The following is a 26,910-nucleotide window of genomic DNA, read 5'->3' on the forward strand; positions in this document are numbered from 1 at the left end:
ATGGTTTCTTTGCTTTAGGAGCAATTCGTTTTTTAATGCCTCTTTTGTGACTTTGATTTTCCTTAGTAGTCGGTATTGAATCAGAAGACAGGACCTGTTTCAAAGGTTCAGGAGACAGATCTTTGCTGTGAATGGATGATGGTATATCTGGAGTAATGGCATTCACTTCAATTGTATTCTGTGGGATTTCAAGATCATCTGATTTAAAAATTGTCAGCTGTCCCTCTGATCTCCTGGCATAGTGTTCTGTCAAGAATAAAACCAATTATTATTAATGAAAAAATAATCCTTCAATTTTATATTTTTGAACATTTCCACTCAAAATATTGGTAAAAATGGCAAGTTACGTAAAAATATTGAAAGACAGTTCACAGTTTAATAGAAAACCATAGGATAAACTAGTAGAGCGTGGTGTTCAACAGTTTGTTTATTCTGCCACCCAAATATGGAATAAAATGCCACCAAACAATGTTATGTAGTAGAAAATTATACCTATAAAAACTGCAACTCATTTCACAAAAAACAAGTCCCCACTCAGGTCCATCATCTATCAGTGGAAAAACAGGTTTTCACATTATTAGTGGCTCAATGGATCTTGAAAAGCAACATGGCTTCCATAAACCAATCCAGCAATATCCGCTCAGCCAAAGTCAAATCTCCCCCTCGTTCTGAGTCTTGCAGTGTGCTCAAACCACATTTAGCATCCATGTATCTGGCATTATTATAGTGAGAAGAACCCACTTAATTTACTGTGTGTGTCTCCTGGAGCAAAATCTGGGCAAGATGTGCTGAACAAAAAATTGCAAATGTTTAATTTTCACTCTCCAACATCCACTGCGTGCTAATTTCCGGAAAGTGCCTGTGGAATCAAAATAGTCACTACTTGTAAAGATTAATTCATTCAGGGTTATAATTTCTAAAACTGAGTCACTTTATGGGGATTTCTACTGCTCTGGTTTTCTGACATTTTAGGACTTCTGCAAATGGTGTGTCCCATCTCCTCTGGGATCTGCTCCTGCGCCATCTGCTTCTGTCACCAGGTGCCGCCTTATTTATTCTGCAGGCGGCGCTGGTGATGGAGGAGATGTCGGAACCAAAAGCTTTAGGCGGTGCAGGTTCTGTCCAGCCATTAAGATTAAAGAGCCTGGGACCAGCAGTACCATCTAGTCTGGCAGTATGGGTGTGTGTGCTGTCCAGCTGGAGTAGTCTGCTCCCTGCTTGTTTACTGACTACTCTGGTCTCTTCTGATTTTGTATTTTCTATGCCCTCCTAGTTCTGACCGCAGTCTACATCAGAGAAACAAATTATTAACTAGTGGTCAATGAGCATATGGGGCTCGGTGGCTCTTAGCAATCTAAACAATCGTAATGGCCAATATTTTATGTCAGATGAATTTCAAGAACAAATATTAAACATTCATAGTAGTTACATGGTTACGTAGAATGAATAAAGACCTAGGTCGATCAAGTTCAACCTTCCTCCCCAATTCTACATTTTGTCTAATGTAATTGTAACCCACAATGTTATATGCTTCAAGGAAATCATCTAGCCCTTTTTTGAAAGCCGTTATAGTGCCTGCCATTATTGCCTATTTTGGTAGGGCATTCCACAGCCTGACTGCTCTGACTGTAAAGAACCCTTTCCTGTTTAGCTGCCGGCAGGGGCCATTTTGTTGTATCTAAATTTTATGTTTGCCACAGAAATTGCAAAGGCAGTATTTAAAATAATAGACAGGTCACTGAAAGCACAGTGAGCTTTCAGAAGCCAGAGATACAGTACAGACCAAAAGTTTGTACACACCTTCTCATTTAAAGATTTTTCTGTATTTTCATGACTATGAAAATTGTACATTCACACTGAAGGCATCAAAACTATGAATTAACACATGTGGAATTATATACTTAACAAAAAAGTGTGAAACAACTGAAAATATGTCTTATATTCTAGGTTCTTCAAAGTAGCCACCTTTTGCTTTGATGACTGCTTTGCACACTCTTGGCATTCTCTTGATGAGCTTCAAGAGGTAGTCACCGGAAATGGTTTTCACTTCACAGGTGTGCCCTGTCAGGTTTAATAAGTGGGATTTCTTGCCTTATAAATGGGGTTGGGCCCATCAGTTGTGTTGTGCAGAACTCTGGTGGATACACAGCTGATAGTCCTACTGAATAGGCTGTTAAAATTTGTATTATGGCAAGAAAAAAGCAGCTAAGTAAAGAAAAACGAGTGGCCATCATTACTTTAAGAAATGAAGGTCAGTCAGTCCGAAAAATTGGGAAAACTTTGAAAGTGTCCCCAAGTGCAGTTGCAAAAACCATCAATCGCTACAAAGAAACTGGCTCACATGAGGACCGCCCCAGGAAGCAAGACCAAGAGTTACATCTCCTTCTGAGGATAAGTTTATCCGAGTCACCAGCCTCAGAAATCGCAGGTTAACAGCAGCTCAGATTAGAGACCAGGTCAATGCCACACAGAGTTCTAGCAGCAGACACATCTCTATAACAACTGTTAAGAGGAGACTTTGTGCAGCTGGCCTTCATGGTAAAATAGCTGCTAGGAAACCACTGCTAAGGACATTCAACAAGCAGAAGAGACTTGTTTGGGCTAAAGAACACAAGAAATGGACATTAGACCAGTGGAAATCTGTGCTTTGGTCTGATGAGTCCAAATTTGAGATCTTTGGTTCCACCCACCGTGTCTTTGTGCGACGCAGAAAAGGTGAACGGATGGACTCTACATGCCTGGTTCCCACCATGAAGCATGGAGGAGGAGGTGTGATTGTGTGGGGGTGCTTTGCTGGTGACACTGTTGGGGATTTATTCAAAATTGAAGGCATACTGAACCAGCATGGCTACCACAGCATCTTGCAGCGGCATGCTATTCCATCCGGTTTGCATTTAGTTGGACCATCATTTATTTTTCAACAGGACAATGACCCCAAACACACCTCCAGGCTGTGTAAGGGCTATTTGACCAAGAGGGGGAGTGATGGGTTGCTACGCCAGATGACCTGGCCTCTACAGTCACCAGACCTGAACCCAATCGAGATGGTTTGGGGTAAGCTGGACCGCAGAGTGAAGACAAAAGGGCCAACAAGTGCTAATCATCTCTGGGAACTCCTTCAAGATTGTTGGAAGACCATTTCCAGCGATTACCTCTTGAAGCTCATCAAGAGAATGCCAAGAGTGTGCAAAGCAGTCATCAAAGCAAAAGGTGGCTACTTTGAAGAACCTAGAATATAAGACATATTTTCAGTTGCTTCACACTTTTTTGTTAAGTATATAATTCCACATGTGTTAATTCATAGTTTTGATGCCTTCAGTGTGAATGTACAATTTCCATAGTCAAGAAAATACGGAAAAATCTTTAAATGAGAAGGTGTGTCCAAACTTTTGGTCTGTACTGTACATACATACATAATGAGAGCACCAGTTACAACCCTTCCCCAAAGGCTGCTCCGAAGCACGAACATCTTATTATGGCAGAAATGAAAATAAAGATTATGAAAGAACCACCGGATGGATTTCATAGACAAAGGTATAATTTTACTCAGTGTAACGGTGCCCACCTGACAGTGTATGTGGTTTACTAAGCACAATCCTGCTGACATGTTGATCATAAAAGTAAAGTTTGGTCAGAGAGACTGGACCTGGTCTTGTAGGGACCATAAAAGCACATTCAGAAGCACAGAAGGGAGAGAAGGTAGATTCATTCAATAAGATATCAGGGATCTAGGAAGCCAACAGCATCATTACCCTTCGCTTTCTCTTAGAGACCCATCATATTTTTCTTCAAGTGATCTGTGAGCTTGTGAGCACATTCTACATACGCTGCCATTTGACTTTGTAGTTTACAGACCTTGACAGGTAAGAGTCAAAGTCTTCTAAATTCAGGGGGTAGGTGGATCCTCCAGGTTGTAAGTTCTATAGAAAAGGGTTTTCAATATCCAAAGTCATTTGAACATTTTTGGGTGGGGGAGAATGTTGTCGTCTATAGGCAAAATGGTGATAACACGATAAAGCCGCCACTGGTGGCGGCTGAAAAGATTATGTGACTTCTCTGCATTTAGTGGTTACTACTCACCCGGGTAGTCATATGTAGGAATCTCTTCTTTACACCACTCATCAACCCTCACATATGTCTCTGTAGTATTAATATGGGTCAGATCTTCACCCTGAAGCAAATATTGTAAAAAGGCTAAGACAGATGGAGAAGTCACATCTATGATCAGCTCTAATCCTGCCATCTCCACATTTCTCATTACACAAGTATAAAACATATAATACTGGTGGATAAAACAAGACTGTGCAAAAGACCTTCACAACCGTCTACACATGATAGGAGAAATTTTATGACACCTTCTCTCCATCTACCTGATGATCCTGAGGAACATAGGAATCTTCTTGTTTACAGTCCTGTGGAAGAAGAGGATGGGGACATCTCTCTGGTGTCGTCCTCTTACTGGATAGATCTGGAGGAAATACATACAGAGACTGAATTCATTCTTTACATACAGATTATAGGCCGTGAGTATTTAGTCCCGTCTATTACCTGGTGATGTGAGGGGCTGGGGAACCTCCATCATGACGTCCTTGTAAACATTTGTGTGTTTTTCTATATATTCCCACTCCTCCATGGAGAAATATACAGCGACATCCTGCCACCTTATAGAAACCTGACACATACAATGATACCGTCATCCCACCGATCCCTTCATAACGTTACAGTATAATGTCCCAGCAGTGTCACCTCTCCATTCAGCAGCTCCATCATCTTGTAGGCGAGTTCTAGGATCTTCAGGTCATTGATGTCCTCATGCATCAAAGGATGAAATGGAGGCCCCGTGATTGAGGGATGGGGAAGACTCCTGAGCCCAAACACAGGGTCCGGACAGCGCTCCCTAGAGGTCTTCTTCACTACTGTGTAATCCTGGTTATGGAGAGACACATTAATAAATCTCACTAAAAACATTTCCAGAGTCCTCACTTCCCCAGTTCTGTCTGTTATTCCCATAGATAAGAATGATGTAATGTGATGTCATCAGAATCTCTCACCTCTCCAGTAAGCCGGAAGAGGATCTCTAGGGTGAGGTGTAATATCTCCTCCGCCATCTTGTCTCTGTCCATATCCATCTTTGATGGGTAAATCAGGAAAATTCCCTAATACAGAAGATCTTCACTTAGAGGATCTGAAATTGTAGAGACCTGAGTGAGAAAATGAGCTGATGTAACATCATAAAAATCCTGTGTAATAATACAATTACTGGAGATAATAAGGGGGAATATGATGAGATTTATTATTTTATAGTATTTAGTTTTCTTCTTTACATCTACTAATAAAACCTACCGTATTTTTCGGACTATAAGACGCACCTAGGTTTTAGGGGAGGAAAATAGAAAAAACATGTAAGCAAAAAATGTGGTCATAAAGTCCTGTTAAGGGGGAGGGGGTCTGCTGCTGACACTGTTATAGGGGTAATGTCTCCCAATTCTGTTAATATCCCCCATCCTGCTATATACAGTATGGCTCCCCTCAGCCCCTCCTTCTGGTATGTATGGCTCCCCTCAGCCCCTCCTTCTGGTATGTATGGCTCCCCTCAGCCCCTCCTTCTGGTATGTATGGCTCCCCTCAGCCCCTCCTTCTGGTATGTATGGCTCCCCTCAGCCCCTTCTTCTGGTATGTATGGCTCCCCTCAGCCCCTCCTTCTGGTATGTAGGGATCCCCTCAGCCCCTCTTTCTGGTATGTATGGCTCACCTCATCCCTCTTCCTGGTATGCATGGCACCCATCATCCCTCTTCCTGGTATGCATGGCACCCCTCATCCCTTGTATGCATGGCACCCCTCATCCCTCTTCCTGGTATGCATGGCACCCCTCATCCCTCTTCCTGGTATGCATGGCACCCCTCATCCCTCTTCCTAGTATGCTTGGCACCCCTCACCCTGGTATGCTTGGCACCCCTCATCCCTCATCCTGGTATGCTTGGCACCCCTCATCCTGGTATGCTTGACACCCCCTGATCCCCATCACACTGCACACAAAAAATAAACAAATTATACTCCCCTCCTCTCTCCTCCAGCGATGCATCCCGCTCTGCTGCCGACAGGGATCTCACTGTGTGAGCCGTGCATGGCGTAACTGCCATGCGCCCTCACACTGTGAGATGCTATGTCAGAATAGTCACTGCTCCCCACGCTGGGACTGTGTGCGTTGGGAGCAGTGACCATTCACTCACCTTAATAGCGCGCACATTGTACCCGCAGCACGGCTCCTGCTGCCGCGCTCCGGTCTGTGTGCACGCTATTAAAGACCATGAATATTCACTACCACCCAAGGGAGTGGATTGTGAAGAATATTCGTGGTCTTTAATAGCAGGCACACAGACCGCAGTGCGGCAGCAGGAGCCGATTAAAGTGAGTGAATGGTCACTGCTCCCCACGCACACATTCCCGGAGTGGGGAGCAGTGACTCTTCCGGAACAGCATCTCACAGTGTGAGGGAGCATGGCAGTTACACCATGAGCGGCTCACACAGTGAGATCCCTGTCAGCAGCAGAGCAGGACGCAGCGCTGGAGGAGAGAGGAGGCGAGTATGATTGTATATTGTTTTGTGTGCAGCGTGATGGGGATCAGGGGGTGCCAAGCATACCAGGAAGAGGGATGAGGTGGACCATATATACCAGGATGAGGGATGAGGGGTGCCATACATACCAGGATGAGGGATGAAGGGTGCCATACATACCATGAGTTAAGCTGCAGGTACAGTGTGCGCGCTATGAAGGAAATGAATATGAAGGGAAATGAATATTCACTGCTCCCCACGCCCAAGGGTATGGGGAGCAGTGAATATACATTTTCTTTAGTAGAGGGCACAGTGTAGGCTGCAGCAGGCGGCTGCTGCCTCCTGTGCCCAGCTCCTCCACTGCTGCTCTCACTTTCCTCCAAAATTTTGGAGGAAATAAGTGCGTCTTCTAGTTCGAAAAATACGGTATATATTTTAGGCCACAGACAACAAGCAGTTCGGAGTCTTCAGCTGAATACATTTCTCATAGACTCATCTTCCATAACGCTAATTCTCATCTCATTTACCGACACTGGAATCGGCATTAGCAATACTGCAGGAGATATTCATTACATGTGACATGAAAAATAACTACTTCATAATGAGGACGACTTCTTCATCTTCTACTACGGCTCTAGAAACATATTTGGCCAGATTCGTCACTGACTACATCACCACCTGCCGTCTATATGAATGTTTCCTGTCTTCCCTGGACTGTAATCTTCTATAACGTTAGATCTCATGTCTGATTCACACACAAAAGTTTGAGGAATTTATAAAAGCTTTTTTGTTTGCACAAACACCGCAAATAGAAATTACTTGACACCAAAGTCTTCATGTTCAGTGTTTTATGGGGTTTATTTCTGGTCTTAGGCTTTCCTATATTACAAGAAAAACTCCATAAAAAAGCAGATATTAAAATGTTTCAAAATAAAATTGGCACCAACAATTCTTGTAAAAAGAAAAAAAAATGTGAAAAACATAAGACACATTTTGTAATTTTCTAACACATTAAACATTTGTTTTAAAAAAATTAACTCTTTTGGGCACCAGAACATAGATGTACACCGCAGGGATGGCACAGGTGCGGCTGCAACAAAAACCCTGGCAGTTTAACCACTTGCTGCTGTCAAAAGCAAACATGGCATCTAAGGTTTGACAGAGTTCGGATGAATTCCCCTTCTCCCCAAAGTACTTGATAGTAAGGGGCTGCCTAGTTACTACAGTTCTTAAATGCCTAATAATGGTGTCTGGGTCTGCAAAGTACGAAGGTCTATTAGGCAGGGCCAGGGGCAGTATCCAATAAGTTACCTTTAAACACATCATACACATTAGACTAAAGTTGCATGAAAGCACTGATTTCGGGGGGTTTGGTGGACTATATAATGTATTTGGGGGCTTCCCAACAGATGATGGCAGGGCAGAGAAGGATCTGGCATCCTGAATTTCAGAGGCTAATCAGTTTGTTTTTCCTGTAGATAATCCTCCGCTGGAGGAGTCTGGAGGCGACTCTCTGATAAAGACCACAGGAAAGCTGGAATATTTGTGTGTATAGGGGAGTCGGGAGATATAGCCGTCTGCCAAATGATCATTCAGCCAACACTTATCTCATGTATGACAGGCAGGGATGATACACGGCACTACAGTAGTACAGTGCAGCACCTGAGCAATCAGAGGCTTGTATGTCGTATGATCGCACTAATGAGAGTTGTTCAAAAAAGTTTAAAAAAAAGATTTAACGTGAAAAAAAAATATCACTGTTTTCGCAACAAGAAATATCCATCACTATAGAGAAAACAGACTCACTGCACAATGTTAGTTAAGTCACGTCCATAACAACCTTATTATACTCTATTATCCTATACACAGTAATATAGATAGAAATTACAGGTCCCATAATATATTACATATATACACACTGCTCAAAAAAATAAAGGGAACACTCAAATAACACATCCTAGATCTGAATGAATGAAATATTCTCATTGAATACTTTGTTCTGTACAAAGTTGAATGTGCTGACAACAAAATCACACGAAAATCATCAATGGAAAATATATATATATATATATATATATATATATATATATATATATATATATATATATATATATATATATATATTTTTTTTTTTTTTTGTAGGTTTGGTATGGAAAGGAGGTGGCCCAAGCACACTTCTTGCACATGGGCCCTCCAGTGTCAGTGTCCGCCCCTGTGTGTGTGTGTGTGTATATGTGTATATAGGTATATACACTGCTCAAAAAAATAAAGGGAACACTTAAACAACAGAATATAACTCCAAGTAAATCAAACTTCTGTGAAATCAAACTGCCCACTTAGGAAGCAACACTGATTGACAATCAATTTCACATGCTGTTGTGCAAATGGAATAGAAAATAGATGGAAATTATTGGCAATTATCAAGACACACTCAATAAGGGAGTGTTTCTGCAGGTGGGGACCACAGACCACATCTCAGTACCAATGCTTTCTTGTTTTGGTCACTTTTGAATGTTCGTTGTGCTTTCACACTCGTGGTAGCATGACACGGACTCTACAACCCACAGAAGTTGCTCAGGTAGTGCAACTCATCCAGGATGGCACATCAATGCGAGCTGTGGCAAGAAGGTTTGCTGTGTCTTTCAGCATAGTGTCCAGAGGCTGGAGTTGCTACCAGGAGACAGGCCAGTACACCAGGAGACATGGAGGGGGCCGTAGGAGGGCAAGAACCCAGCAGCAGGAGGGCTACCTCCGCCTTTGTGCAAGGAGGAACAGGAGGAGCGCTGCCATAGCCCTGCAAAATGACCTCCAGCAGGCCACAAATGTGCATGTGTCTGCACAAACGGTTAGCAACCGACTCCATGAGGGTGGTATGAGGGCCCGACGTCCACAGATGGGGTTTGTGCTCTGAGCCCAACACAGTGCAGGACGCTTGGCATTTGCCACAGAACACCAGGATTGGCAAAGTCTCCACTGGCACCCTGTGCTCTTCACAGATGAAAGCAGGTTCACACTGAGCACATGTGACAGCTGTGAGAGTCTGCAACATCCTTCAGCATTACCGGTTTGGCAGTGGGTCAGTAATGGTGTGGGGTGGCATTTCTTTGGAGGGCCGCACAGCCCTCCATGTGCTCGCCAGAGGTAGCCTGACTGCCATTAGGTACAGAGATGAGATCCTCAGACCCCTTGTGAGACCATATGCTGGTGCGGTTGGTCCTGGGTTCCTCCTAATGCAGGACAATGCCAGACCTCATGTGGCTGGAGTGTGTCAGCAGTTCCTGCAAGATGAAGGCATTGAAGCTATGGACTGGCCCGCCCGTTCCCCAGACCTGAATCCGATTGAGCACATCTGGGACATCATGTCTCGCTCCATCCGTCACGTTGCACCACAGACTGTCCAGGAGTTGGCGGACGCTTTAGATCCCACAGGAGACCATCCGCAACCTCATCAGGAGCATGCCCAGGCGTTGTAGGGAGGTCATACAGGCACGTGGGGGCCACACACACAATACTGAGCCTCATTTTGACTTGTTTTAAGGACATTACATCAAAGTTGTATCAGCCTGTAGTGTGTTTTTCCACTTTAATTTTGGGGGTGACTCCAAATCCAGGCCTCCATTGGTTAATAAATTTGATTTCCATTGATGATTTTTGTGTGATTTTGTTGTCAGCACATTCAAATTTGAACAGAACAAAGTATTCAATGAGAATATTTCATTCATTCAGATCTAGGATGTGTTATTTGAGTGTTCCCTTTATCTTTTTGAGCTGTGTGTGTATATATACAGTATAGACTTTTTTGTTAAGTATATAATTCCATATGTGTTAATTCATAGTTTTGATGCCTTCAGTGTGAATGTACAATTTTCATAGTCATGAAAATACAGAAAAATCTTTAAATGAGAAGGTGTGTCCAAACTTTTGGTCTGTACTGTATGTATATATATATATATATATATATATATATATATATATATATACACACACACACACACATATATATACACATGCAGTGAAGGAAATAAGTATTTAATCCCTTGCTGTTTTTTGTAAGTTTGCCCAGTGACAAGGACATGAACAGTCTATAATTTTAATGGTTGGTTAATTTTAACATTGAGAGATAGAATATGCCCCCCCCCCCAAAAAAAAAAAAAATCAAGAAAATCACATTGTATAAATTAGATAAATTTATTGCATTTTGCAGTGAGAAAAAAGTATTTGATCCCCTACAAACCATTATGAGTTCAGGCTCCTAGAGACCATGTAGATGCTCCTAATCAACTCGTTATCTGCATTAAATACAACGGTCTTACATAGTCACCTGTATAAAAGACTCCTGTCCACAGACTCAATTAATCAGTCAGACTCTAACCTCTACAACATGGGCAAGACCAAAGAGCTTTCTAAGGATGTCAGGGATAAGATCATAGACCTGCACAAAGCTGGAATGGGCTACAAAACCATAAGTAAGACGCTGGGTGAGAAGGAAACAACTGTTGGTGCAATAGTAAGAAAATGGAAGAAGTACAAAATGACTGTCAATCGACATTGATCTGGGGCACCATACAAAATCTCACCTTGTGGGGTATCCTTGATCATGAGGAAGGTGAGAGATCAGCCTAAAACTACACGGGGGAACTTGTTAATGATCTCAAGGCAGCTGGGACCACAGTCACCAAGAAAACCATTGGTAACACATTACGCCTTAAAAGGTTTAAAATCTTGCAGTGCCCATTATCCAGCATAAGGGGCATAATGGGGGCATTACACTGTGTGGGGGCATCATACATCCTGCATAATGGGGGCATTAGGCTGTGTGTCCACTTAGCGTTTTCCAAGTGTTTATGCTGCGGAATTTCCGCAGCGTAAATGCTTGGGAAACGCTTGGTAATCCGTACCCCAATGACAAGCCGCAAGGTCAATGCCCATGCTGAGGACTTTTCCGCAGCGTTTATGCTGCGCTCAAAAATCCGCAGCATGTCCATTAATTTTGCGGACACGCAGCGTAATCGCCGCCATTGACTTGCATTGGAACGCTTGGATTCCGCATCACTGCATCCGTACATGCAGAATCCATGCGTTTCAATGTGCGGATGGTACCCGGGTTTGGAGAAGAGGAGACTCTCCTCCGGACCCGGGTACCATATAACCTGTAAAAGAAAATAATAAAATAAAAAATAAATATTATACTCACCTTCCGACTCCTTCTCTGTGCTTGCCGGCAGATCGCGGTGGACTGAAGGACCTGCGCTGACATCACCGTCATGTGACGGCAGGTCCTAGTGCAGTGTACCGCGATCTGCCGGCAGCCGGGACGGAGCGAACCAAGACACCGGGGGATATCGGAAGGCAAGTATAGATTTATTTTTTACCATTCTTTACGGTCACACTATATAAATCCATGCCGGTTGCATGGATTTATATAGTGTGACCAAGTTGTCAAGCACTTTCCAAGTGATGCTAAAATCGCTTGGAAAGTTCTTGACAACCCGCATGTGGAAATGCATGTGAAGAACGCTTCACATCCGCATGTCACTGGCAGGAAAAATGCATGTACAATCCGCATGTACAATCCGCATGTACATGCGTTTTTTCTGCCAGGGAGATGCAGAAACGCTCAGGAAAAATCCGGAGCATTTCTGCATCGTGGGCACATAGCCTTACACTGTGGGTCCAGAAAGGGGCATAATGGGGGCATTACACTGTGGGGGGCATCATACATCCTGCATAATGGGGGCATTACACTGTGTGGGGGCATCATACATCCTGTATAAGGGGCATAATGGGGGCATTACACTGTGTGGGGGCATCATACATCCTGCATAAGGGGCATAATGGGGGCATTACACTGTGTGGGGGCATCATACATCCTGTATAAGGGGCATAATGGGGGCATTACACTGTGTGGGGGCATCATACATCCTGCATAAGGGGCATAATGGGGGCATTACACTGTGTGGGGGCATCATACATCCTGCATAAGGGGCATAATGGAGGCATTACACTGTGTGGGGGCATCATACATACTGTATAAGGGGCATAATGGGGGCATTCCACAGTATGGGGGCATCATACATACTGCATAAGGGGCATAATGGGTGCATTACACTGTGGGGCATCATACATACTGCATAAGGGGCATAATGGGGGCATTACACTGTGTGGGGGCATCATACATACTGCATAAGGGGCATAATGGGGGCATTACACTGTGGGGCATCATACATACTGCATAAGGGGCATAATGGGGGCATTACACTGTGTGGGGGCATCATACATACTGCATAAGGGGCATAATGGGGGCATTACACTGTGGGGCATCATACATACTGCATAAGGGGCATAATGGGGGCATTACACTGTGTGGGGGCATCATACATCCTGCATAAGGGGCATAATGGGGGCATTACACTGTGTGGGGGCATCATACATCCTGCATAAGGGGCATAATGGGGGCATTACACTGTGTGGGGGCATCATACATCCTGCATAAGGGGCATAACGGGGGCATTACACTGTGGGGCCAGTAAAGGGGTCCTGTACTATGAGAACAATATGTTTCCTCCCTTCCTGTCTCCATAGTTGGGTCGTATGTATCTATTACAGGAAACAGAACAAAAACCTTATGATTCTTATAAAGGGGCAACACAAGACCCCAAAAGAGTCTCCGTGCTGAAGGGGTTAATGCCCCCTGCGCCCAGTAATGGGGTCTCCACATACCTCCACCTGCAGAGCCGCCACCACATATATGGCTGTTCTGTGCGCACAGGAGCTGTGATGAGGTCACAGGAGGGGAGGAGTCAGGGGTCACATGATCAGGGGCCTCAGTGGATGCAGGACTCTGCTGTGCTGGTTGTCATGGTGCTGGATGAGCTGAAGTTTATGTGTGGGGTCAGGAGGGGTTTACAGTGTGGATGTAGCAGAACCGCGTGTGTACGAGGTGTACGGAGCAGAGCCGTGTGTGTACGAGGTGTACGGAGCAGAGCCGTGTGTGTACGAGGCGTACGGAGCGGAGCCGCGCGTGTACGAGGTGTACGGAGCAGAGCCGCGTGTGTACGAGGTGTACGGAGCAGAGCCGCGTGTGTACGAGGTGTACGGAGCAGAGCCGCGTGTGTACGAGGTGTACGGAGCGGAGCCGCGTGTGTACGAGGCGTACGGAGCGGAGCCGCGTGTGTACGAGGCGTACGGAGCGGAGCCGTGTGTGTACGAGGTGTACGGAGCGGAGCCGTGTGTGTACGAGGTGTACGGAGCAGAGCCGCGTGTGTACGAGGCGTACGGAGCGGAGCCGCGTGTGTACGAGGCGTACGGAGCGGAGCCGCGTGTGTACGAGGCGTACGGAGCGGAGCCGTGTGTGTACGAGGTGTACGGAGCAGAGCCGTGTGTGTACGAGGTGTACGGAGCAGAGCCGCGCGTGTACGAGGTGTACGGAGCGGAGCCGCGCGTGTACGATGCGTACGGAGCGGAGCCGTGTGTGTACGAGGCGTGCGGAGCCGTGTGTGTACGAGGTGTACGGAGCAGAACCGCGTGTGTACGAGGTGTACGGAGCGGAGCCGTGTGTGTACGAGGTGTACGGAGCGGAGCCGTGTGTGTACGAGGTGTACGGAGCAGAGCCGCGTGTGTACGAGGTGTACGGAGCGGAGCCGCGTGTGTACGAGGCGTACGGAGCGGAGCCGCGTGTGTACGAGGCGTACGGAGCGGAGCCGCGTGTGTACGAGGCGTACGGAGCGGAGCCGTGTGTGTACGAGGTGTACGGAGCGGAGCCGTGTGTGTACGAGGTGTACGGAGCAGAGCCGCGTGTGTACGAGGCGTACGGAGCGGAGCCGCGTGTGTACGAGGCGTACGGAGCGGAGCCGCGTGTGTACGAGGCGTACGGAGCGGAGCCGTGTGTGTACGAGGTGTACGGAGCAGAGCCGTGTGTGTACGAGGTGTACGGAGCAGAGCCGCGCGTGTACGAGGTGTACGGAGCGGAGCCGCGCGTGTACGATGCGTACGGAGCGGAGCCGTGTGTGTACGAGGCGTGCGGAGCCGTGTGTGTACGAGGCGTACGGAGCGGAGCCGTGTGTGTACGAGGCGTACGGAGCGGAGCCGCGTGTGTACGAGGCGTACGGAGCGGAGCCGCGCGTGTACGAGGCGTACGGAGCGGAGCCGCGCGTGTACGAGGCGTACGGAGCGGAGCCGCGCGTGTACGAGGCGTACGGAGCGGAGCCGCGCGTGTACGAGGCGTACGGAGCGGAGCCGCGCGTGTACGATGCGTAGGGAGCGGAGCCGCGCCGCGCGTGTACGAGGCGTAGAGAGCGGAGCCTCGCGTGTACGAGTTGTAGAGAGCGGAGCCGCGCGTGTACGAGGCGTACGGAGTGGAGCCGCGTGTGTACGAGGCGTACGGAGCGGAGCCGCGTGTGTACGAGGCGTACGGAGCGGAGCCGTGTGTGTACGAGGTGTACGGAGCAGAGCCGCGCGTGTACGAGGTGTACGGAGCGAAGCCGCGCGTGTACGAGGTGTACGGAGCGGAGCCGCGCGTGTACGATGCGTACGGAGCGGAGCCGTGTGTGTACGAGGCGTGCGGAGCCGTGTGTGTACGAGGCGTACGGAGCGGAGCCGTGTGTGTACGAGGCGTACGGAGCGGAGCCGTGTGTGTACGAGGCGTACGGAGCGGAGCCGTGTGTGTACGAGGCGTACGGAGCGGAGCCGCGCGTGTACGAGGTGTACGGAGCGAAGCCGCGCGTGTACGAGGTGTACGGAGCGGAGCCGCGCGTGTACGATGCGTACGGAGCGGAGCCGTGTGTGTACGAGGCGTGCGGAGCCGTGTGTGTACGAGGCGTACGGAGCGGAGCCGTGTGTGTACGAGGCGTACGGAGCGGAGCCGTGTGTGTACGAGGCGTACGGAGCGGAGCCGTGTGTGTACGAGGCGTACGGAGCGGAGCCGCGTGTGTACGAGGCGTACGGAGTGGAGCCGCGCGTGTACGAGGCGTACGGAGCGGAGCCGCGCGTGTACGAGGCGTACGGAGCGGAGCCGCGCGTGTACGAGGCGTACGGAGCGGAGCCGCGCGTGTACGAGGCGTACGGAGCGGAGCCGCGCGTGTACGATGCGTAGGGAGCGGAGCCGCGCGTGTACGATGCGTAGGGAGCGGAGCCGCGCGTGTACGAGGCGTAGGGAGCGGAGCCGCGCGTGTACGAGGCGTAGAGAGCGGAGCCTCGCGTGTACGAGTTGTAGAGAGCGGAGCCGCGTGTGTACGGAGCGGAGCCGCGCGTGTACGAGGTGTACGGAGCGGAGCCGCGCGTGTACGAGGTGTACGGAGCAGAGCCGCGCGTGTACGAGGTGTACGGAACGGAGCCGCGCGTGTACGAGGCGTACGGAGCGGAGCCGCGCGTGTACGAGGCGTACGGAGCGGAGCCGCGCGTGTACGAGGCGTACGGAGCGGAGCCGCGTGTGTACGGAGCGGAGCCGCGTGTGTACGAGGTGTAGAGAGCGGAGCCGCGTGTGTACGAGGTGTACGGAACGGAGCCGCGCGTGTACGAGGCGTACGGAGCGGAGCCGCGCGTGTATGAGGTGTACGGAGCGGAGCCGCGTGTGTACGCGGTGTAGAGAGCGGATCCGCGTGTGTATGAGGCGTAGAGAGCGGATCCGCGTGTGTACGAGGCGTACAGAGCGGAGCCGCGAGTGTACGAGGCGTACGGAGCGGAGCCGCGCGTGTGCGAGGCGTACGGAGCGGAGCCGCGCGTGTGCGAGGCGTACGGAGCGGAGCCGCGCGTGTACGAGGCGTACGGAGCGGAGCCGCGCGTGTACGAGGCGTACGGAGCGGAGCCGCGCGTGTACGAGGCGTACGGAGCGGAGCCGCGCGTGTACGAGGCGTACGGAGCGGAGCCGCACGTGTACGAGGCGTACGGAGCGGAGCCGCGCGTGTACGAGGCGTACGGAGCGGAGCCGCGCGTGTACGAGGCGTAGAGAGCGGAGCCGCGTGTGTTTACAGTTGTAGAGAGCGGAGCCGCGTGTGTACGAGTTGTAGAGAGCGGAGCCGCGTGTGTACGAGGTGTACGGAGCAGAGCCGCGTGTGTACGAGGTGTACGGAGCAGAGCCGCGTGTGTACGAGGCGTACGGAACGGAGCCGCGCGTGTACGAGGCGTACGGAGCGGAGCCGCGCGTGTACGAGGCGTACGGAGCTGAGCCGCGCGTGTACGAGGTGTACGGAGCGGAGCCGCGTGTGTACGAGGTGTAGAGAGCGGATCCGCGTGTGTACGAGGCGTACGGAGCGGAGCCGCGAGTGTACGAGGCGTACGGAGCGGAGCCGCGTGTGTGCGAGGCGTACGGAGCGGAGCCGCGCGTGTACGAGGCGTACGGAGCGGAGCCGCGCGTGTACGAGGCGTACGGAGCGGAGCCGCGCGTGTACGAGGCGTACGGAGCGGAGCCGCGCGTGTACGAGGCGTACGGAGCGGAGCCGCGTGTGTACGAGGCGTACGGAGCGGAGCCGCGTGTGTACGAGGTGTAGAGAGCGGAGCCGCGTGTATACGAGTTGTAGAGAGCGGAGCCGCGTGTGTGCGAGGCGTACGGAGCGGAGCCGCGCGTGTACGAGGCGTACGGAGCGGAGCCGCGCGTGTACGAGGCGTACGGAGCGGAGCCGCGCGTGTACGAGGCGTACGGAGCAGAGCCGCGCATGTACGAGGCGTACGGAGCGGAGCCGCGCGTGTACGAGGCGTACGGAGCGGAGCCGCGTGTGTACGAGGTGTAGAGAGCGGAGCCGCGTGTGTACGAGGTGTAGAGAGCGGAGCCGCGTGTGTACGAGGTGTACGGAGCGGAGCCGCGTGTGTACGAGGCGTACGGAACGGAGCCGCGTGTGTACGAGGCGTACGGAGCGGAGCCGCGTGTGTACGAGGCGTACGGAGCGGAGCCGCGTGTGTACGAGGTGTAGAGAGCGGAGCCGCGTGTGTACGAGGTGTAGAGAGCGGAGCCGCGTGTATACGAGTTGTAGAGAGCGGAGCCGCGTGTGTACGAGGCGTACGGAGCGGAGCCGCGTGTGTACGAGGCGTACGGAGCGGAGCCGCGTGTGTACGAGGCGTATGGAGCGGAGCCGTGTGTGTACGAGGTGTACGGAGCAGAGCCGTGTGTGTACGAGGTGTACGGAGCAGAGCCGCGCGTGTACGAGGTGTACGGAGCAGAGCCGCGCGTGTACGAGGTGTACGGAGCGGAGCCGCGCGTGTACGAGGTGTACGGAGCGGAGCCGTGTGTGTACGAGGCGTACGGAGCGGAGCCGCGCGTGTACGAGGCGTACGGAGCGGAGCCGCGCGTGTACGAGGCGTACGGAGCGGAGCCGCGCGTGTGCGTGGCGTACGGAGCGGAGCCGCGCGTGTGCGAGGCGTACGGAGCGGAGCCGCGCGTGTGCGAGGCGTACGGAGCGGAGCCGCGCGTGTACGAGGCGTACGGAGCGGAGCCGCGCGTGTACGAGGCGTACGGAGCGGAGCCGCGCGTGTACGAGGCGTACGGAGCGGAGCCGCGTGTGTACGAGGTGTAGAGAGCGGAGCCGCGTGTGTACGAGGTGTACGGAGCAGAGTCGCCTGTGTACGAGGTGTACGGAACGGAGCCGCGCGTGTACGAGGCGTACGGAGCGGAGCCGCACGTGTACGAGGCGTACGGAGCGGAGCCACGTGTGTATGAGGTGTACGGAGCGGAGCCGCGTGTGTACGCGGTGTAGAGAGCGGATCCGCGTGTGTACGAGGTGTAGAGAGCGGATCCGCGTGTGTACGAGGCGTACGGAGCGGAGCCGCGCGTGTGCGAGGCGTACGGAGCGGAGCCGCGCGTGTGCGAGGCGTACGGAGCGGAGCCGCGCGTGTGCGAGGCGTACGGAGCGGAGCCGCGCGTGTGCGAGGCGTACGGAGCGGAGCCGCGCGTGTACGAGGCGTACGGAGCGGAGCCGCGCGTGTACGAGGCGTACGGAGCGGAGCCGCGTGTGTACGAGGTGTAGAGAGCGGAGCCGCGTGTGTACGAGTTGTAGAGAGCGGAGTCGCGTGTGTACGAGGTGTACGGAACGGAGCCGCGCGTGTACGAGGCGTACGGAGCGGAGCCGCGTGTGTACGAGGCGTACGGAGCTGAGCCGCGTGTGTACGAGGCGTACGGAGCTGAGCCGCGTGTGTACGAGGCGTACGGAGCTGAGCCGCGTGTGTACGAGGTGTACGGAGCGGAGCCGCGTGTGTACGAGGTGTAGAGAGCGGATCCGCGTGTGTACGAGGTGTAGAGAGCGGATCCGCGTGTGTACGAGGTGTGCGTAGCGGAGCCGCGCGTGTACGAGGTGTGCGTAGCGGAGCCGCGCGTGTACGAGGTGTACGGAGCGGAGTCGCGTGTGTACGAGGTGTACGGAGCGGAGTCGCGTGTGTATGAGGTGTACGGAGCGGAGCCGCGCGTGTACGAGGTACGAGGTGATTTTTTTTTCACCACTTAAATAAAAAAGAACCTATACATGTTTGGTGTCTACAAACTCATAATGGGCTGGAGAATAATGATGGCAGGTCAGTTTTAGCATCCAGTGAACGTGGAAAAAAAAAAAAAAAAAAAACAACTGTGGATATTTTTTTGCAATTTCACCGCACTTGGAATTTTTTTCCCTTTTCCCAGTACATGATATGGTAAAACTAGTAATGGCGTTTAAAAGTACAACTCGTCCTGCAAAACAAATAAGCCCTCACATAGCCATATTGCCCAAAAAATAAAAACGCTATGGCTCTGGGAACAAGGGGAGCAAAAAACGAAAATGCAAAAACGGAAAATTCTAAGTTCGCGAAGGGGTTAAAAGAACCTTTGGGCTGATGGGTGCTTTCTTTTTGTATGTTATGCAGTGTCAGGAATATTATTAAATATTGATATCAGGGAAATGTTTGTCCATATCTTCCTGACATAGATGTTCACCCCCTCCCTTATTCCCCTTCTGCTCAGCACAAAAGCCCCAATTAACCCACGCCTGGGAAATAGTTTATGCAAACAGGGCCAGCCAAGGAGTGTTATAACTTCGTTAGGAAGCAAGCATCTTGTCTCTGAAAGACGCAGGAGGTAATTAAAACGCAGGCTGGCACTAATTTGTGTGTAACTGTTGAAGCTGCTTCCCAAGCCTCAAAGGAAAATTTGGAGACGAACTGACTCCGATATAAATTATGAAATATTATGAGTTCCATAGGTCCGACAGTAACGGGACCCATATGTGTAGTGACCAAATCAGCCCAGGAATGTATAGGTAGTCTTCCAGGGCTGTAACCAAAATCAGGGAGCTGCAGCGCAAAAACACCAGAATGGCAGACTGCAGCTATGGGATGTGTGATATCCAAATAAAGATAAAATCATAAGGGAAAAAATGGCGTAGCTTGCAAGCTTCTGCGATCAATGAGCGATGAGTAATCGCAGAAGTTAGCGTTTTTAATAAAAAAGGTACAGGCTGGATGATGTCACCACAAGGGGCGTGTGGCCAGATCTCCCATTAGGTATAAGAGAATCTATGGATAAGACAGGAGCACTCATTGCCAGGGGGGTATAAGGATTATAAGCAACGGGTCCTGTTCAATAACAGCATAATCTGGAGAGCCCCTCCTCCACCTATATTGCATTGTCTCCACGATCGTATAGTGTAAGTTATCTTCTTTTTTACCCTGTTTATTTTATGTAACTGCGTATGTATTTTAATGTTTCCCTTGTAACATCCTTGTATATGTTTTTCCTAAACACTGCCTCCCTTTTGGATTAAATATAAAATTTAATAGTTCTGTTTCTTTTGTTCTGTAATCGTTCCCTTCCCCTAAGCCATATATGCTACCAAAACGCAGGCGTCCGGCCAGGCCTGTATTATATTTCAAACTCGGCCGGTGGTGGCAGAGAGTATTAATAATTGGGCTATCGTGAAGCTGACAGTGACCGTACGGAGGGTGTTAAACACGGTTTCCAGGCTGTGGAACCCAGGGTGTTGAGCCATACACTCACTGGTCGCTTACTGATACCTACGTAGAGAGTAGTGTGGATCGCGTGCTCGCGACTCCGGACGAAATACGGACTGCGTGACGGCACGGTGAGATATTGTGTGATCTCCCCGGTGTCGACCTGACTGTGTGTGGGTGGAATCCCTGACAAATTGGTGGAAACAGTGGGATATTGTATGATCCTGCCGGTGTCGTCCTGACAAATTGGTGGCAGCAGTAGGATTCCTGACAACTTGGTGGCAGCGGTGGGATATTGTGTGATCCTGCCGGTGCCATCCCTGACATGCAGTCATTGCAATGTGTACCAGTTCACACAATATGGAGGTGCTGGTCAGGTTTTTTGTTTTCTTGCAGATTACCTTGGAGGTTTTGACTGCTTCCTTTTCTGACTCTGCACTCCACCCATCAGCCCAACGGTGCTTTTAATTAGTGTTGGTTTCTATTCCTCCCCACTGTGACCTCATCACAGGTTCTGTAAGCACAGAACAGCCATATACAGTAGTGTTCAAAATAATAGCAGTCCAATATGACCAGATTAATCACTGTTTTTTTGTATAAATTATATTACCACATGTCAAACAATTTACCAGTTGGTGCAGTAGATTCTAAGAAAACCAACTGAGTATGCATTCATGACCTGCATGGTTTTGAGTCTGTGTATTTGAATAATTAATTGAAAGGTGGTGTGTTCAAAATAATAGTGTGAAGTTCAATTAGTGAGGTCAATCATTCTGTGAGGAAACAGGTGTGAATCAGGTGGCCCTTATTTAAGGGTGAAGCCAACACATGTTGTACATGTATTTCTCCTTGAAAGCCTGAGAAATATGGGTCGTTCGAGACACTGTTCAGAAAAACAGCGTGCTTTGATTAAAAAGTTGATTGGAAAGGGTAAAACTTATAAAGAAGTGCAGACAATGATCTACCATGCTTTAAAATGGAAAGCAAAACCAGAGGGATGTAGACGAAAATGGAAGACTACCATTCGAATGGATGGAAGAATAGACACAATGCCAAAAGCTCAGCCAATGATCAGCTCCAGGATGATCAAAGACAGTCTCAAGCTACCTGTGAATACTGTGACAGTTAGAAGACGACTGTGTGAAGTTAATCTCTTAGCAAGAGGTCCCCGCAAAGTTCCACTGTTTAAAAAAAGACATGTTCTGAAGCGGATACAATTGCGAAAGAACACATCAACTGGCCTAAAGAGAAATGGAGAAACATTTTGTGGACTGATAAAAGTAAAATTGTTATTTTTGGCATACAAGGGCCGCAGACAGTTCATCAGATGACCCCCAAACTCTGCATTCAAGCCACAGGAGGCTCTGAAGACAGTGAAGCATGGTGGTGCAACCATCATGATATGGGCATGTTTCTCTTACTATGGTGCCAGACCTATTTACTGCATACCAGGGATCATGGTCCAGTTTGCATATATTAAAATATTTGAAGAGGTCATGTTGCCTTACGCTGAAGAGGATATGCCCTTGAAATGGGTGTTTCAACAAGACAACGACCAGTAAACAAGCAAAATGTTTAGTTCCAGTCCAACAAAATTGAGGTTATGGAGTGGCCAGCCCAATCCCCGGACCTTAAAGGGGTTGTCCACTACTTTATATTCTCCCCCTCCATGTATTCCCCCCGTGGCCCCTAAAACTTCTTGTAAATACCTTCTGTTGTTGATAATGCCTGGCCGCTCACAGGTATCATGTGACCCCCGGCTGCTGCCGGCTCAGACATCCCCTGATGCCACAGCAAGTGCTGGCAGCAGCCGGGGGTCACGATCTTCCTGGTTTCACGGTGGATGCCAGGCTGTGGGCGGGGTTACCCTCCGCATTACACCCGGCATCCACCACATGCTCTGCCTCTCCCCATTCATTGTGAAAGTGCGCAGTGGATGCTGTGTGTGATGCGGGGGGTGACCCCGCCCACAACCCAGCAGCCACTGCGGGGACCCCAGTGCTGAGTCACGCCTCTCTTGTCGTGGCGTCAGCGCGGGGTCACGTGATGCCTGTGAGCGGCCACCGATAGCGCCGCTCACAGGCATTATCAACAATAGAAGGTATTTACAAGAAGTCTTAGGGGCTCCAGGGGGATACATTGGGGGGGGGGGGGGTGAAGTAGTGGACAACCTCTTTAATCTGATATAACACTTGTGGGGTGGCATCAAAAATGCCATTTCTGAGGCAAAGCCAACAAATGCCAAAAAATTGTGGGATGTAGTCAAAGCATCCTGGGCTGGAACAACAGTTGACAGGCGCCAGAAGTTGGTTGACTCTAAGCTACATTGAACTAAATGCAGTAATTCATACCGACCCGTGACGCTTCATGCCCGTTAGATCCACAGCTATTAATATTCGTAGACTATTTCTTAATCTTCAATTACTGGTGAATAATGACGGAGATAGGGTGATATGCACACTTGATGCCGCTAAGGCGTGCGACTCCATCGAGTGGGAATTTTTATGGGCGGTGATGGAAAAATTTGGTATGGGTTCTGGGTTTATATCATGGGTCAAATTATTATATGGAGGACCGATATCCAGAATAAGAGTAAACGGTCACCTCGCTCCATCATTTGGGTTCAGTAGGGGCACACAGCAGGGGTGCCCTCTGTCTCCCCTGCTCTTTGCATTAGCCATTGAGCCCTTAGCTGCAATTATTAGAGGGCATCCAGGTATAATTAGGTTCCAAAGAGGAAATAGAGAGGAGAAAGTTGCATTTTGCACTGATGACACATTGCTGTTCTTGTCCAGAGCCTCCGAGTCCCTTTCTATAGCCATGGAGACAATTGAAACATTTGGAAAATATTTACGTCTGATTTGTTCCAGTTTATTACCAGTCATACTCCCAATAGATAATATAGATAAGAATGCCCCTCACTATACTAACTCAGGCTTGCAAGTGGTCTTTGAATTTAAGTACTTAGGAATTAACATTACGGCCAATGTAAATGATTATGAGAATCTAAATCTTAATCCAATACTATTGAAGTTAAAGTGTAAATCGGAAGCCTGGTCTAAACTGCTGCTGTCAGTTGTGGGCCGTACTAACCTGATAACAATGATTTGGATGCCACAGTTACTATACGTGTTACACAATTCCCCAAACTGTATAACCCAGAGATACTTTTTTAAGGTTAATCGGGAGTTTAGAAATTTAATATGGGGAAGACAAACTCAGAGAATAAAATTGGAAATACTGCAAAGCAATAAAACAACGGGCAGCCTTGCATTGCCAAATCCTTGGGTCTGTTATATGGCATCGCAGCTTCAACATATCCATGGGTGGGATGATCCTAAGGGTGGAGGTGCTCAGCGTCTCTTACTTCAGCACATCTTCAATCAGATAAGGTTTATGAAGCACTGGAGGCATATCAATTTAAGACACCCATAGGTAAAATCCCAACTTTGTTACTAATTCATAAACTTTGGTGGATGGTGAAAAAATTACAGGGTATCTCTGGAATTTTGCAATTTACTTCATTGTGGAACACTCCATGGCTTCTAAATTTACACCAACTGGAAGGATTTAAAACTTGGAGTTTAAGAGGTCTAAATAGATTTAATCATGTATTAATATGAGATTCGATTTTTCACAACTGCAAAACTAATTTGGACTATCACACTCAGAATTTTATTAATACCTCCAATTTCGTCATGCATACCATATGCCTCAAAACACAATAATACAGAGAATAGCTAAATCACATAATTCGCGTGGACTTATTTCACTACTTTAAAATATAGTGTTAGATTTTGTTCTGACAAGCACCCTATGCGCTCAAAAGAAAAATGGGAAGGAGTGATATGTTCTATTGAAGACAATCATTGGCTGGATATACTGGAAAGAATTCCCCAACTGTTCTTAAGCGAATCTCATAGATTACCCAAATATATAAGCTGCATCAGGTATATAGGAGGCCACAATTCTTGTATGATATTGGATTTCGATCAAGCCCTAATTGTCCTAGATGCAAAATACATTTTAGCTGATACGATCCATATGTTGTGTACTTGCCCTAATTTCATATCCTTTTGGGGAGGAGTAGTAGCAATTATTAATAGGATCTAATCAAGTAATGTAGAACTTTCACCAATGGTATGTGTATTAGGATATGTTGAAGACCTCAGTACTGATGAACATGGTAAAACGGTAGTGGCACGCATGTAATATATGGCAAGGAAAGAGATAGCTCAGTAATGGATAATGGATAAAAAGCCCACAATGTCATAATTCATAGACAAAATTAATTGGTTAATAAACATGGAAAAGGGTATACATCTTAAAAGAGGCACTATTTGATAAATTGTGGAGTTTGTGGATTGATAGTTCTGGTTTGGCTTCTAGAGAACTACAGAAATTTTGTTTAGGTTTGGTCTGATTCTATTTTATATATGGTGTCCCAGACTGAACTTTCCTAATATTACTACAAATTGTAATAAACTTGGATGATAATTGTTAACATGATCCAGCCTACAGTTTCCTATCCATGGAAAAGAATATCCTTATTTTGTGAAACCAAGAAATATTACCAGTATATGAGAAATGTATGTTTATGTTGAGGGGTTGAGGGTTGTATCCCTCTAATGTTTGTATTGTTTACAATCTTTACAATTCAATAAAAATATTTGATTTAAATAAAAAAGGGGCTAAATTGAAAGATGACACTTTTCCTATGTATTTTAGGCACCCTTGAAGATTTGTATGCTCAGATAACTTTGACCAAGGTTTCAGACCTTCATTCGACTGTAACGGTTATAGTTTGTTCACTATCGTCATTAGGAAATGCCAGGAGATGCAAATTTCCCAGCTTTATAAAAACCCTGCCTCCTCTAACCTTGTGCCAAAAAATTACAGCCATGGGTTTATCTATGCAGCTACCTAGCACCTAAAATGGTGGAGGCCCACAAAGCAGAAGACAGCTATAAGAAGATAGCAAAGCAATTTCCAGTTGCCCTTTCCTCAGTTCGAAATGTAATTAAGAAATGGTAGTTAACAGGAACAATGGAGGTCAAGATAAGGTCTGGAAGACCAAGCAAAATTTCAGTGAGAACTGCTAGTAGGAGTGCTAGAGAGGCAAATCAGAACCCCCGTTTGACTGTAAAAGACTTTCAGAAAGATTTATCAGACTCAGGAATTGAGGTACATTGTTCTAGTGTTCAGTGACACCTGCACAAATATGGCCTTCATGAAAGAGTCATCAGAAGAAAACCTGTCCTGCATCCTCACCATAAAATTCAGCATCAGAAATATGCAAAACAAGCCTGATACTGTCACGGGTGTGTCAGAAGTGACAGTCGCCCTGCAGTTGGTTGCAGGAGATCTCTACTTTTGGCATTACAGACATCTTCCTAGAGGCTATCTCTAGGCCCCAGCGGCTACCTTCCTCTGGCTAATTAACACCCTGCCTGGGTATATAAATACCTGCTGTGTTTCAGAGGGAGGTGCCGGCAATATTCAATATTACTACTTGTGAAGGCTTTGGCAAGAGAGATACTTCGTCCTCTCTGGAGCTTGAGGACATGTGCGCATTTGTATGGAGTTGTCTAAAGCTAACCAATTTCCCCTGTTTGCGTACCCTTGTTGTCCATAGTGTTTAGTGGAGATCGACTAGTGCTCATCGCATCCCTTCCCAAGCCTAAGCCATACACCAGAGAAAGACAGGGCGAGGCATGTATGCGGCGATTGGTGAAGAGCCAATACAGGGACGTTAGGGGAGACAGGGTGACACTAGATCAACCTAAGAGGTCTCCACTTCCCCCCTTTCCGTAGAGTCTGGGCTCCCTTTCCCTCTTCCCTTTGTGCTGCACTAAATCTTTTCCACAACTTGCGTGACATTATCGCTGATCAAGCACATTTTGAAAAGGGGGAAAAAAAAAAAAGACTGACACTTTGTTTTTGTTTTTTCTCCCCTCTGTGTTTTTCGGCGTGGACTTTTTTTGCCTTTCTCCCTTGGTATGGGCACTGTTGCAGAGCAGAGCAGTTCCGCTGTCTGTCACTGGAGGTGAATGACCTACGCTGTGAGGTTCAGCAGCAGCATCAGCAGCTACATGTTGCTAATGTGGGGGTCTCTGCAGGTAGGCCTGCCCAGCCTGAACCCAAGGTTGCCCCCCCGGACAGGTTTTCAGGAGGTAGGGACAAGTTTTTTGTATTCAAGGAGGCCTGCAAACTGTATTTTAAACTTCGTCCTTACTCCTCCGGAAATGAAGAGCAACGGGTTGGTATTGTGATCTCTCTACTGCAGGGAGATCCTCACTCGTGGGCGTTTTCTTTACCGCAGGACTCGGTTTGTCTCCAGTCTGTGGATGGGTTTTTCGGGGCTCTGGCCTTCATCTATGATGACCCTGATCGAGTCGCCTTGGCTGAGTCTAGGCTACGTCGCCTTCAGCAGGGGAATCGGTCAGTG

The 26,910-nt window shown here is 48.4% G+C and overlaps 2 protein-coding genes across 2 annotated transcripts in view; both read right to left on the reverse strand.

The window, feature by feature from the left end:
• LOC141270595 (uncharacterized) overlaps positions 1-26,910 on the reverse strand; it is a 53,358-nt gene that overhangs the window by 1,112 nt on the left and 25,336 nt on the right. The window lies entirely within an intron of this gene.
• Positions 544-13,363, reverse strand: LOC141270582 (uncharacterized). The gene is made up of 7 exons (XM_073680658.1): positions 13,278-13,363; positions 5,052-5,201; positions 4,747-4,926; positions 4,549-4,672; positions 4,371-4,468; positions 4,081-4,171; positions 544-859 (listed from the first exon to the last, which is right to left on the reverse strand). Exons 2-7 carry the CDS (start codon positions 5,127-5,129, stop codon positions 747-749), a joined length of 684 nt encoding a protein of 227 aa, XP_073536759.1. The 5' UTR covers positions 5,130-5,201; positions 13,278-13,363; the 3' UTR covers positions 544-746.

Source organism: Phyllobates terribilis, unplaced genomic scaffold (genome assembly GCF_046119375.1).
Source record: "Phyllobates terribilis strain yellow unplaced genomic scaffold, ASM4611937v1 Scaffold_5__5_contigs__length_657084704, whole genome shotgun sequence".
NCBI lineage: Eukaryota > Metazoa > Chordata > Amphibia > Anura > Dendrobatidae > Phyllobates > Phyllobates terribilis.